At 37.9% G+C, this 14,099-nt stretch overlaps 1 protein-coding gene across 7 annotated transcripts in view; it reads right to left on the bottom strand.

The window, feature by feature from the left end:
• ORC3 (origin recognition complex subunit 3) overlaps positions 1-14,099 on the bottom strand; it is a 39,749-nt gene that overhangs the window by 18,838 nt on the left and 6,812 nt on the right. For 3 of the 7 annotated variants that reach the window (XM_075145440.1, XM_075145441.1, XM_075145445.1), the window contains 8 exons: positions 10,503-10,647; positions 9,118-9,222; positions 8,290-8,444; positions 6,168-6,304; positions 3,865-4,024; positions 2,912-3,025; positions 917-1,050; positions 366-429 (listed from right to left, as the gene is read on the bottom strand). In XM_075145440.1, the coding sequence (XP_075001541.1) occupies positions 366-429; positions 917-1,050; positions 2,912-3,025; positions 3,865-4,024; positions 6,168-6,304; positions 8,290-8,444; positions 9,118-9,222; positions 10,503-10,647 (1,014 nt within the window). Of the gene's footprint in view, positions 1-365; positions 430-916; positions 1,051-2,911; positions 3,026-3,864; positions 4,025-6,167; positions 6,305-8,289; positions 8,445-9,117; positions 9,223-9,500; positions 9,576-10,502; positions 10,648-12,557; positions 12,800-14,099 lie in introns of all 7 variants that reach the window. The other 4 variants (XM_075145447.1, XM_075145446.1, XM_075145444.1 and 1 more) reach the window with 3 other exon arrangements.

Below are 14,099 nucleotides of genomic sequence, written 5' to 3'. Positions count from 1 at the left end.
CTTACTCATTCTTCAAACACTTCACTGACTTTCCAAGAAAGTCAGTCTGAGTGAGCATTAGAAAACCAGCCCACAAATAAACCTTGTAGCCTTCTTTTTAAGCAATTATATTTCTAGACATAGCTAAAAGTTGATGTAAGAAAAGTTGTGCAGCTTTGTATAAAGGTATACCTGACAACCCTAAGAGATTTGGAATTTTGACCTGCCGATCCTAATTCTCCATTACTGGACATGAAGCACAGTATGTACTGTATCAAAGACATCATACAGAACTATACACCTTAGTCTTGTATTTTATTATGCTCCACAAACTAATCTATTGCGAAAGTTATTTTTGCTCTCCAAAGACATTCTTAAATTTTTACCTTTAAGAAGTTGTCTGCTGTCAGCAGTGCAATCTGTTTCTGTGATGGTTGACTTTCCACATACCTGATGGCAAGAAAAAACAAGAACATAAAAATTATAATATAAAGTATGATTAAAGATTATAGGGTTAAAAAATTTAAAATGTTTATGCTGCTATAAGGATTTCTTCGGAAAGATTCAAAAAGGGACAGTCAAATCTAGCAAGTTGAAAAGCCACTCCAAAACCCTAGAGATTATGCTCCAAAGTCAGCTTAACAAATTCAAAAGTTATTTATGGTTATTTGTCATAATAGCTTGTTTCTGTATTAAGAACAAGAGAAAAAAAAAAATTCAAGTGATTACACATCACAGAAGCTGTACCCTCTAGATCAGAAGATTAAGGCTTCCTGAAATTAGTTAGAACTGTCCTCCTTTTGATCAATTTACCTTTGCTATAGAAACATACGCACAAGTGATCTACAGTTTTCATGGAGCTACATTTACATTTCCTTTTATCTTTTTTAAAGCTGACTAAATACAAGACTGCCCAAAAATTTATTTCCCCTTTTACCTCCTAAAAGAGGGCAGTCTTCGAATGTTTTCACACTGATCATGTGATAAAGAATTCACTCTCTTCTTAGCGTCTACCAGTTGGCAACACAGTACACTAAGAGGCTGGGAATAGAAGTGCTCCACAATACAGAGCTGAAAAACAAAGCAAGAACCAGTGATGTTAATAAAATTAATCCTCCCTGCTATATCTACCTTTTAATGCTTTCTTATTACTACAGTGCATATACTACAATGGTAGTAATGGTATTCCTTTAAAAAAAAATTCATCACAGTTCATAAATATTCCATAAGTCACTACAGGACACGGATTATTCAGTTTAAACACGGTCAAATAATTACCTTTTTTGCTATATGTGCTATTCATTTTCAGTACCTCATCCTTTCCCCCTCTTACATAATGATAACTATAGCTTGTCAAATATTTTCTATTTACTTAATGTGAATTACTGCATTCTTCAGGTTACATATTCAGCTCCAATGCTCACAAACAACAAAGAGTATATTTAAAGATCTGAAAAGCAACTACTGTACACCAGCAAACTTATCACATGTCCTAATTTCAATTTCTGTTTCACGTACACAAAAATACACTGCTAAGCTCTTACTATGCATATGTACAAGCGAGCTTTATCACCGATTTCAGCTGCACTAAATGTTTGTAGCATCAGGGCCTTGCAGAATAGTAGCATACACTCATCACATCTATTCTTAAAAACGAAACAAAAACCCAATCAAACAGACTACCTCACTAAAAACTTTTAAAACATAAAAGCTGTCAAAGAGGAAAGACACTTTCTGTCAGAAAAGTTAACATCACTCCTAGACATAATGAGATGATGGTGATCTCTAGTATCTATCACTTAGGAAATCTGATCTGAAATTGCTTCATCCTTGAATACTTTTAATGCACAAGGACACAGCCATATGCTGTCAGGGCTAGGACTTGTATTTTCATATCAGGCCAATGGGGAATCATTAAATCCTGGTGACACTCTCAAATAAGAGCAGTTGAAACCCATGAAAGCCTGCGCAGGTCTGTCTACAGGAAGAGGTACTACAGCCAGGATATTTCTCCTGGCCACATATAATCATTGAATCTTAGATATCAAAGAATCTGAGACACTCTAAAGGTATATGACACTAAAAGGGTACACTTTACCAACAGGTTCACACATGGAACCAGGCAAGAAAGAAACAATTTCATAATCCTGCATTAAAACAGATTACAGGGACTACAAATTCTTTGGAAAACTCTTGTTTGCAATCCACAAAAACTCCAAGGAGACTTAGACACAGAAATACATCTAGATACGAAGATCTATATAAGCCAATAAAAATATAATTAGCATGCTCTGCATAGACTATTTTTGGCAACCCTGAAGTCTTCCACTTTGTCTCCTGAGAGGGTAAATGTAACTCCCACATTGCTGCACAGCTGCTTGGAGCACAAGCATCAGCTACTCTGAAGCACAAAGTAAGTGACCCCACAGCTCCCATTTCCCTGAAAAGGTAAGAAGTGTGCATCCAGAAACTACACCAGAAGAGTTCAAGCGGGGAAGAGACACAGCTGTAGCCTACTCACACCATGACAAACCGGAGTACAAGGACCTGGTACAGAGGATCAGAGCTGGAGAGTTCTGCCAGGGGTGTTAGAAGCTACAAGTTAATCTATAGCAAAATACAGGTCTTTCTACCCACCCTTTTTCTAAGGCCTGTACCCTTTTACATGTAACCTTTAAATACAGTTTTTCATGGCAGAGTAAGCCTTCACATGCTTCTTCATACCTGTCCTACAAGTTTTCCCTTAAAACCTCAGCAGTTAAGGTTTTAACTTTAAAACACCCAGCTGTTCACAGATCCAAACTGTTTCCAAAGGACATTTTTTTCATACAATTCAGTGACAGCAAGATTAGGACCTAAGAAATCTTTCAGTGCCTAGTAATTACTCTTTGTTTTCACAACCATAATTTGAGTTCTTGTTACCATTGCCTACCTGAAATCCTTTGATAAAATTCTGGACAGAAAAATCGTGGTACAAGAATATGTTGATGAGAACCTGCAGAACTTTCTCACCCAGTTTAAAGGGAAACTGGGCTGTCAGAAGCAGCTAAGGGAAACAAAAAGGAAAAGTAGCCATAGCAGAAATTCTTTCCTGAATTCAACTCAGCAAAATTTATATATACAATTTGATACAACTCTCATTATGTGTTAGCATTCAACTAAACGAGATACTAAATACACTGCCAACTTCTAAAAACAGTATTTCTATTAAAATATCCATGCAAAGATTGATTTTCAGTTTATTATTTCACCACATTTCTGTAAGTACTTTTTACTAATATGCAACGTTTGAAGTTAGCTTTGCTTAACACTATTTTTGTATTTATTTTTAAAATTACAAACAACAGAACAGAGATTGCTGTAACAACCAGGGATACCGCTACTTTCAGCACATTTTACAGTGATTTTGGAAATCCTGCACAAAGTGGTGTACCAAGAATCACACAGGCACAGTCTTATATGGCTTGACCATTTGGATAACTCTGTTTTTTGACAGGCAGCAAAATTCAGGCTGAGCTGATTTTTTCTATGTTTAAAGCTATCTTTTTCTGCAACAAAGTAAAACTCAAATCAAAGCACTACTTTAATGAAGAGGTGGGAATGTCAAAGTATAATTGCCCAAGTATGCATGCGCAGATGTCAATGCAAATGAAAGATGAAAGCAAATGTGTGAGTGTGTCTCAATGCGACAAGGAAGCTCTCAGTATTAAGCTACTCTGCAGCTATAGTAGAAATAGTATAGTATAGTATAGTATAGTAGAAATATCCAAAATCCACAGGAACAGATTGCATTTCAAAAGCTTCAGACAAACCTACTTTTAAAGGCCACACATGTATACTGTGCTCGAATACACACATTCTCCTCCTATTTAGAAAGGGAATTACCTTGTCAATTACAGTAGACAGGTGCTCCTTACACGAAAGGGACTGGAAAAGCTCTATGCACAGCAGAGAGGAAACAGAGTGAGGAAGTAAGCTGTGGATAATCATTGGAGATGTAGCGATTCCAAAAATCAGTACTAGAGGTAATTCGCGGATATGCTGACTAGGTCATGGGGGAAGGAAGAAAAAAAACATAATAGTTACATTATAGAAAATCATGAAACAAATGCATTATGTTCCTACTACAGCACTGAACTTAGATGCAGAAAGGGATAAATTAAAAGATTTGTTGCCAATAAACCAAAAGAGTTTTGATGTGGAGTAAAATGAAGAAGATAAGAAGCTATTTAAAGCCCTAAAGTAGAAAAGCAAATTAAATTATATTTTGGGATTCAAATTTCAGGAGTGGCATAAAAAGCATCTTTTCAGTTAGAGTATTGTACGGGTCCTATCTTCCCAAAAAGTTATATTCAGACAATTAAATCTTATAATATGAATTTATTTTTTCAAGGAAATAGAGAAAAAAATAAGAAGAGACAGCTAACAGTCTCAAGAAAATTTACAAATTTTACACCATTTAATAAATTTAAAATAAATATGAAACCCCTCTAATGTTCTATGTTCCCATTATACTTAAAAAAAAGAATTCCAACTTCTCCAGATTCAATCTTCCTCTTCAGATAATTTTTTAGTAAATGCTTTGAGAACTGATAAACAGGACTGAACACTGTATTCTTTGTGAACAGCATACAAATTATAGAAAATACAGTGTTTTCAGTATTACTTCATCATTATTTTCCATTTTTTATTAGTTTCAAGTAGATACAAATTCTGCTATCTTAAATATCTTCTAGGTTAAAATTGATAATTTATTCCTTTCCTCTGTTTTCACTACAGCAACTTTTTGACCTTTGTGTTCTAATTGTTATCCCACAATTATTTCATTTCTTTAACTCCTCAAAAGTCATTGCTGGAGATTTAAACATAAAAACAATAAACTTCATATATTACCGTCCACTGTTGATAACCTAAAAGAATATCGGAGAGAAACTGAATCTTGTGATTAACAAATCAGAAGAACCTCTCACATTTACTCACTTCACCCTTATTATTAAACATGTTTAAGATTGAAATGGAGAGAAACATCCCAATTTCTACAATTAAGCCAAAGATCTTTTTCAATGTATTATGCAACTCTGCCAAGTTTCTATTTTACCCATCTTCTACATTACTTCAATCAAGACAATCTTTAGTTATAAGATCATTTGAATCCTTTAAACCTTTTTTCTGAAGGGACATACAATCTATGAAAAAAAGTTTATTTGCAAACAGTAGACTGACAGACCTAAACTGCACTTCATCTACATTCCACATGCTCATAATTAGGTATTTATCCTTGCCACAAAATGCAAAATAAAACACAACACTTAAAAAACAATTAAAACCTCATTTTCCCCTGCCTTACACCCTAATTATTTCCAGATAATTGTGCATTTCTGATTTTACCTCTTGAGATGTTCCCCAGAGAACCCATCTGCCAGATCTGAAGTAGAAAAATATTTTTATTGTGGGTCTCTCAGCAAGTGAAATTGCCTATCCTTGTTTAGAGGTAATGTCAGGTGTGCACGCTGCAGCTGAATTAATTGTACAACTGCAGTCCCAGTTCTGCTGCAACTGTAGTTTCAACCTACGTTCAAAGTTTTACTTTGGGGACTAAGTATAAGATGCTCTTTTTGGAGAACAGCATGGGGTTTTGGTTAGAATGCATGAGATGAAATTAAGGAATACAGGTTAAGGAAGGACAGAAGCACAGGAGCACCCGAAGTAGTCAGCTACTTATTACAGATCTTGGCCAACACTGAGAAATTCTCTGGGTAAGTTTTACATACTCCTATTAGTAAGCCAGTGACCTTTAAGCAGCATTACATCAGTAGTCATACAAAAAATATACTCTGAAAACAATTTTAAAAGTCTACAGAAGAAAGATCTAGGCATCTTAAAAAATTAGCTTCACAATCACAAATTCTATAACAACCAGTACCAATAAATCCTCTTATGTAAAGAATTAAATCAGCCACCCAACAACTCAACCCAGCCCTTAGGCACTCTGGTGCAGAGTTCCAAGTTAACTTTAAGACAATTTATGCCCAAAACCTAGAAAATAGGTTTTTGCTCCATCACTGCTGCAAAGAAGCAGCATCAATATTTCATTCCAACTCTCCACTGGCCTCATTGTTACACTTCAAAACAGCTGCAAATAGAAAATGGGTAAAGGAGTGGAAGAACCAAACTTCAGGTCACGTTACCTGCTGATGACTATGAAGTCTTGAAGTACTTTTGTGATGAAACTTTCCATGTCTTTGAATATAACTACAACTGGAGGAGATTGCCAGTGTCTAGAAGAGGAAGTTCTCTTTTTGCTTGGAGTTTTAGAATCCATTTTCTTTAAAGCCATTTGTTACGCATTAATAAACAGAAGACAGGAAAAGAAAGATTGAATCTCATCTACAATATTATAATGCTCCAAAGTGACATGACTGACTTTTTGCTAGGTGTATTTATCATTAGCATCTAGAATTGCAATTTTTCTTCCTTCTGATTGGCACAGCAGGAAGTACAAAGAATAAACAAATTTTAAAAACGCACATTCCAACAAAGACAAGAATAGCTCTGTGGGACAGAACTGGTGAAATTCTGTTGAGATTAAGGGAGAAGATTTGAGTTGTGTACATGGACATTGCCCATTTCCTATATCTTTACCCAGTAATAAAAAGAGCATGTACTCATTAAACTTTTATTTAACACACTGCTATGATGAAGTCATCATAAAATCAGTTCTAACTTTTATTCATGACAGAAACAAAATTTAAAACTTCATAGCTTTATTAAATACAAAAATACAGAAACATTTGAAAGTTATTTTCTCACTGCTTGTCAATGTAGTATGGACTGCAGATGACATAATGACATTATAGAATCATAGAATCATTACGGTTGGAAAAGACCTCTATGATCACCGAGTCCAACCGTCAACCCAACACCACCATGCCCACTACACCATGTCCCTAAGCACCACATCTACACGTCTTTTAAATACTTCCAGGGATGGTGACTCCACCACTTCCCTGGGCAGCCTGTTCCAATGCTTGACCACTCTTTCAGTAGAGAAATTTTTCTTAATGTCCAATCTAAACCTCCCTTGGCGCAACTTGAGGCCATTTCCTCTCGTCCTATCGCTAGTTACTTGGCAGAAGAGACCAACACCCACCTCGCTACAACCTCCTTTCAGGTAGTTGTAGAGAGCGATGAGGTCTCCCCTCAGCCTCCTCTTCTCCAGACTAAACAGTCCCAGTTCCCTCAGCCGCTCCTCATAAGACTTGTGCTCCAGGCCCTTCACCAGCTTTGTTGCCCTTCTCTGGACACGCTCCAGCACCTCCATGTCCTTCTTGTAGTGAGGGGCCCAAAACTGAACACAGTATTCAAGGCGTGGCCTCACCAGTGCCGAGTACAGGGGCACGATCACCTCCCTGCTCCTGCTGGCCACACTATTTCTGATACAGGCCAGGATGCTATTGGCCTTCTTGGCCACCTGGGCACACTGCCGGCTCAAGTTCAGCCGGCTGTCAACCAGCACCCCCAGGTCCTTTTCCTCTAGGCAGCTTTCCAGCCACTCTTCCCGAAGCCTGTAGCGTTGCATGGAGCTGCTGTGAGCCAAGGGCAGGACCTGGCACTTGGCCTCGTTGAACCTCATACAGTTGGCCTCAGCCCATCGATCCAGCCTGTCCAGGTACCTCTGCAGAGCCTTCCTACCCTCCAGCAGATCAACACTCCCGCCCAACTTGGTGTCATCTGCAACCTTACTGAGAGAGCACTTAATCCCCTCATCCAGATCATTGATAAAGATATTGAACACCACTGGCCCCAAAACTGAGCCCTGGGGAACACTGCTTGTGGCTGGCCGCCAATTGGATTTAACTCCATTCACCACAACTGTCTGGGCTTGGCCGTCCAGCCAGTTTTAGCCCCAATGCGGTGCCTTTCCCCTGGATGGCTGTTCTTTCTTAAAGTTTTGTTTTAATAAACAAAACATCTCAGCACTCCTGGGAGAAAAGCATCTGGCATGAAGTTGATACTGCATTTTAAGCTTCTAGTTCCCCATTAATCATATGATAAAATAGTCCTTTTTGCTTGTTTTTCAGAATTCTGACATTTATACCTCATCAGAAACTACATTTGTTATATATGTTACAGATTTATATTTAAATCACCTCAATCTCAGTTATTTCTTAGTATTAAATGAAAAGCCAACCTTTGGCATTTTTTCATTACAGCATAGAAATCTGAGTTATTCAATTTCTTTTTTAAAAGCATCTAAAGGTCAGGCATTTTTATAAACTGGTGACACAAAAAAGAAAAAAAAAAACATACCTTTGTTACACTCTCATACCAGTTGATAAGAGAAGTCATTGAACAACGTATTCTTTTCTGGGAAGCCTGCACACAGTCCTCGTCTTCCAATGAGTCCACTTCTACATAGCAGTTCATCAGCTGCCCCATCAGCTTCTGCATCAGATTTTTTATGCCTTCACAACACATTTTTAGGCACACAGTAAAGACATTTGGTTATTCGGTAACAGTTCTCCAACTCATACTCTAAAAAATTACCCCAAGTCATCACTTATTATTTTTCACTTTTCTAATTATTCTCCTTCTCTCTTCAGAATGCACACCTCATGCTCCAGAAAGCTTGAACGTATTCACAATGCATGTTGTTAATGCAATAAAAAATATCGTATTAATTTGCCTAGATAGCAACAATTCAGGTTAAGATGTTGGCCCTGCACCTTTCCTGAACTCCAGCCACATGCTATTAGAGTGACCTAAAAATAAATAAGGCAGCCAATCCACAGCATTTAAAAGCATTTAAAAAGCATTTAAAAAGTGGAATGCATACATACACTGTCTGATTAAACAAGAGGAAAGCCAACCTTCAATATCAACATGCAATATACTAAGCAGCATGCTCTTGACGTTTATGCTACAACTAAGTAGTATTTCAATCTTCATTGTTTTAAACAGGATACCTCTTAAAATACAGTAGGCATTACTGCTATATTAACATGGGATTGAGCAAATCTTTAGAAAGTCTTCAAGATACCTCCATCCCATTATTCTCACATCTGGGGGCAGAAGCTAGAATTTCTAGTTAATTGACAGCTTATTCAGATGAAGAAGCACAGCTATTGCAGTATTTACCTGGGCAATCTTTGGCTTCCAGCAAGGCTATATAAGGAGTAATGTTATTCTGAAGGACTTCTGAGAGACTTCTAAAAGTCAAGTCATGATCTGTAACATTTACACCTAGAAGAAAGACAAATTTTTAAGGGCATTTTTCCTGTGATTTCTGACCAGAATGATTGAATAATAAACTAAAGAGCAGACAAAAATGAGAAGATACCCTCAAATATTCAAGGAAGAAATGAAAAGCATCACATCATCTATGAGGAAAGATGAAAAACTAGCACAAGAGTAGACATACATGATAACACTAGCTGATTAAAAGGAACAGGGAACCATTGCAAAGACCCCTCATATAGGTTGGAGGTTTTTTTAAAGAAAGATTTCTCAAGGGTGCAAACCTGCAAGGAGTAGGATTGGTTTTCTAACTTCCCTGCTCCTCATACCCTCAGAAGCCATCCACAGTCATCTAAGGCCTGCAGACAAGAAGATGAAATTCACCTTCGCTAGAAGAGCAGCAGTGCATACACCTGAGACCTCACATGGCTTATGTAATGAGGAAAATTACTACTAGTTAGTATGAACTACAGTCTGAATTTACTATGAACTACTCAGTATTTACTGCCTTTTTAACATCCTTAGTCAACCAAAAAAAGAACAAGCCCCTCCAGAAGGCAATTCAAAGCTTCTTCCACAGAAATATTCAGAGCAGGAACTTCTCGCTTTCTATTTCCTACAAAAGTAGACTACCTTCCAGGCTTCGTTAGTGCTCACAAGGTAAATTTGAAGCACAGGCCTGATTTCAGATTCCTTAAAATGATGCACTGAAAACGCAATCAGGTTGCCTTGAGCCAAGTTTAGGATTACAGTTACAATCCTTTGAAAGAAAGGAGGGAGGGGAAAGAAAAAAAAGAAAAAAAAAAAAAGAAAGACTTCAGAACTTCACTAACTTGAGTAATAAGATCTTCAGCTACTTTCTTCACCCTCTGCTCCTTTTCCAAGATAATGACACTGCTTTCCTACACATAAAGATGCACTGCAAGAACATACATCAGAAATACAGAAGCTGTGTAATTCCATGGTTAGTCATAGAAACCACCAACCATGTTGGTGGCAGAAACAGGGACAGAATTAAAGCATCTCCAGTGCATCAGGAAAAAAAACCCAAATCACTACCAGCTGCCTAAGACAGACCTTTAGGGAAGGTGTTACCTTACTGCACTATTATGCATGCAGACAAAGGAGAAGGGGGTCTTATCTTGCTTCCTGCTCCCAGCCCAATCTCTTCTGTTAACATTTCTGAAGCTGATATTGCTCACAGCAATTGCTGGAAGTCAGCACTATATTTTTCTGTGTCAGTTTTAAGCAGATGTACATAACAACACATATCTTTAAAAAATTACCTAAGACAAGAGCTGCAGTAGGGATTTCTCTGGACTTCATCCGACAAGTCCATTCTGTTGTCTTTTCTTCGAACTCAGAATGAGACCGCCTCAAAAAACTTACTAGGTTATCAAACAACTGCTTATTCAAGTCTTCCTGTATTTGCTGTAAACAAACAGAGATATTTTATTTATAAAAACGTGGAAACATCAGAATATCTTCCTTTTCCTACCCCTTTCCTGCATAGTTTTTAATCCTTAAAACTCCAGGGTAAAATCTTAAGTAACACTAAGTTTTCCTGTGAACTATAAACATGCTAATTTACTCACTATGTGGCAAACACAGACATTTCCCATCTTGGAACTTCTGGTCAAATGCCTTAACAATAACTTGGAAAGCAAGTAAGCTTAACTGTGTTGTCACACCACAGGCTTTAAAGAAGAAGAAAATAAAAGACATACTGACAAAGTGTAAGTGACATAGGAGGAACAAAACAATATAATTAGTTTCTGGAAGAATGTGCATGAAAATTCCTATTATTTCCTCTTGGCTTACAAAACACCCTAAACATTTTTCTGAGAAATCTATATGAAAGCAAACATTCAGCTCCTCCAAATCTAATTCAGGATGAAAGGAAAAAAAAAAAATAAAGGAAAGCATTAAGTAAGTTTTATAGGAAAAAATACTAAACCACATGACTGCCACATTTGCTGCACTGTCTTTTATCCTTCAGGATGATTTTCATACAAGACTATGTACATGCAGGAATATATGGAAAGGTGAGAGAAAGCAGGGGGACATAAAACTTTTAAAGGCAGATATATAGTGGCAGAATTTTGTATTTCTTTTAATATATGTGCTTTGAAAATCTGCCTCTAATCCAAGATATGCCTTCTGCTAAACAGACAAAAAAACCTGTACTCTGAAGTTCAGGATATCAATATATACTCTAGAACATAGATGTCATAAACAAGATTAAACCCCTGCCCCCAATAAAATTATCATCAAGATTTATTAGCAACAAGAAGTGAAACACACAGCAGTGAATTGATTTTAAATGAAGTGGCAAAGGCCGTCTCTAGCAGCATTGATGTGGCAGCCATCAAAGAGTTAAGGTCACATCACATCTCCATGCACATGATGCCTGCTCAGAAACCGAGCTCCATTTCCATTATGCAGAAGAGTTCCTGTTGCTCTCCTGAACAACTAATAAAACTGTACACAAAGTAGTCTTACTGTTTTTCACCGTCTACTTATTAAAAAATATTCTTCTGGCCTTTCTGATGTTGATTGTGCACCTCTGAGCTCCCACCTGATAAATTCTATGGCAACTCAGAAGAAACTATAACATGGCATTTTAAAAAGAAGAGTTTACGCCATCAGCTTTACAACAGCATTGTAACAGCTCCTGTATTACCAAACATCCCGTGACAATCCTCCAAGCTTCTGCTTCAGAATCCATCAGACCTTGAGCTTCTTCTGATCATTATCGTACATGTTTTCACTAAGCTGTCCTAACAAGAACTTAAATCCTTACTTTGCATGGTTACAGTATATATTATTTCTTCTAACACACACTTGTGAAGATGGAATTCAGTCTCCCATAGCACTACACATTTACTTAGCTTTCTTAAAATCCATCAGTCTTTTCTTGCCAAAACAACTTTGTTACTGGCACTATTTTGGTAGTGTTCCAGAAAGAACACTAGGCTGCTCTGCATCTCAAATGACCAACTCATTTACTTGCATGATACTGCTTAGTCTGGAAAAGTCATGAACTGGAAGTTCAATCCCTGCTACGACACCACGTTTGGTCATGATTATCTGTTGTGTGGTCTGAAAACCATTATCTGCACATTAGAGCTAAAATTACCATATTACAGCCCTGCACTTAGGCTTTTTGTTTCTAACCTGGACCCTGATAACTGGAATTCCTCACCTTACAGGAAGGGAATGTTTCTGAAAGCCCTTGATGAGATGTATCATAATAACAACATTTGCAAGGCCACTGCTGACAGCAGGGGTCAAAACTGGGATACCTTGCAACACTGAAACAAAAAAGGTCCAAAATTCACCTTCCAAAAATGAAGGACAGTTCCTGCAGTACTTTTGCCAGCTTTTCATGTTGTGAGAAGCCTGAAAGGATGTCATCATCAGATGACAGGTGGTACTGCCACAATCATAGCACAGTTTATGATGGACATACAAAGTCCAAGAGCGCTCCACAACAAAGTACTTGGAGGTCAAATCCTCTTCACTCTTCAACACCTCGAGTAGATACCAGAGAACTGGGAAAAGACCAGCACAAGCACATGGCCTGCCAACAAATCGTCAGGTAACAGTACCCTGGCAAAAACTCTGGAGAACATCCTGCCAGGCTCCCTTAGCACACTACCAGAACCCCTAGAATAAAAGTCCAAACCAGCAAGCCACTTCCCAGGTATTCTGCCATGGATCAGGTTTACTACACCAGGGTTTGAAAGTATGTAAGAAATAAAATCCTGACTGGATAAAGCCCACACCTACCTGGTCTGATCTCAGATGATGCGGCTTTGAGCAGGAGTTCGGACTAGAGACTTTCTAAGGTCCCTTCCAACCTGAATTATCACACAGTTTTATATGTAAGAACAATTATCACCTCCAAATTTGCCAACAGTGGGATAAAAGAATGGTCATTCAAAACTCAGTAGAAAAAGTATCAGAGATACCCCAGAAGCTGGATAAAGAAAATTCTATGTATAGCAGCAAAAGTAACTGCAGGCAATCTGCCCTTGGGCAAATCGACTCTAAGGCAAGGCCCATATCAATTTGTCAATGTAGCACGAACTGTCTTCCATCAGGAGGAGGAAGAACAGAAGAAAGTATTTGGCAAACTCCTAGTGATGTAGTAGGTACAGTATCTACTATTCCATACTGCTTGTTTCTGTAATTCTACTGTTCGCCTCTGCAATTCTAAACAATGAAGACTTGTTGCTTAGAAGTTAGGTAACTAGCAGGTGTTGTGTTTGCAGGTGTGTAGAATTGTAACTGGTCTAAATTGTGTAACCTGGAAGCACTGTTAGACTCTAGTGAAGAATAACCTTGGAAACTATAAACAAACGTGGTCCAAGCATGGCTCAGGGACAAATTGCGACCCTATAAGGTAAAGAGGAAATACGTTCATGAAGAGTTCACTACCCTACCGACCACCAGAGACCACCCGAGACCCCCAAGAAGACCCTAAAGGCTTTAGTGCGCATGTGTTTAAGATGATGTAATATTATAATTAGTTCTCGGAAATGTAATGAATATGTAAAAAAGAAATTTAAAATATGTATGAGAAGCATGAATATAAACAGAAAGGTGACTAGACCAGGTGTGCTTGATTTGTGGCAAGTCCACCGAGCACCCAGGCCTGAATAAAACAATCTCTCTCCTGAGCGTGTGGAATTGGTTACTTGCACACCAGGCATGAATCCGCTTTTCGGACAACACTAGCAGCTGCAAAGAAAACAAGGGTAGGAGATCTAGAACAGGAAAGAATGATGATTTTGCAGATGGCAATGGCTCTGTGCTTTTGAGTGGTTAAGGGAGGCTTTTGCTACGATGGGCTGTGCCTGCTGCTCTGGAAGAAATCC

This window comes from Calonectris borealis, chromosome 3, assembly GCF_964195595.1.
Source record: "Calonectris borealis chromosome 3, bCalBor7.hap1.2, whole genome shotgun sequence".
Classification (NCBI taxonomy): Eukaryota; Metazoa; Chordata; class Aves; order Procellariiformes; family Procellariidae; genus Calonectris; species Calonectris borealis.
This window is presented reverse-complemented; position numbering and strand designations above follow the sequence as displayed.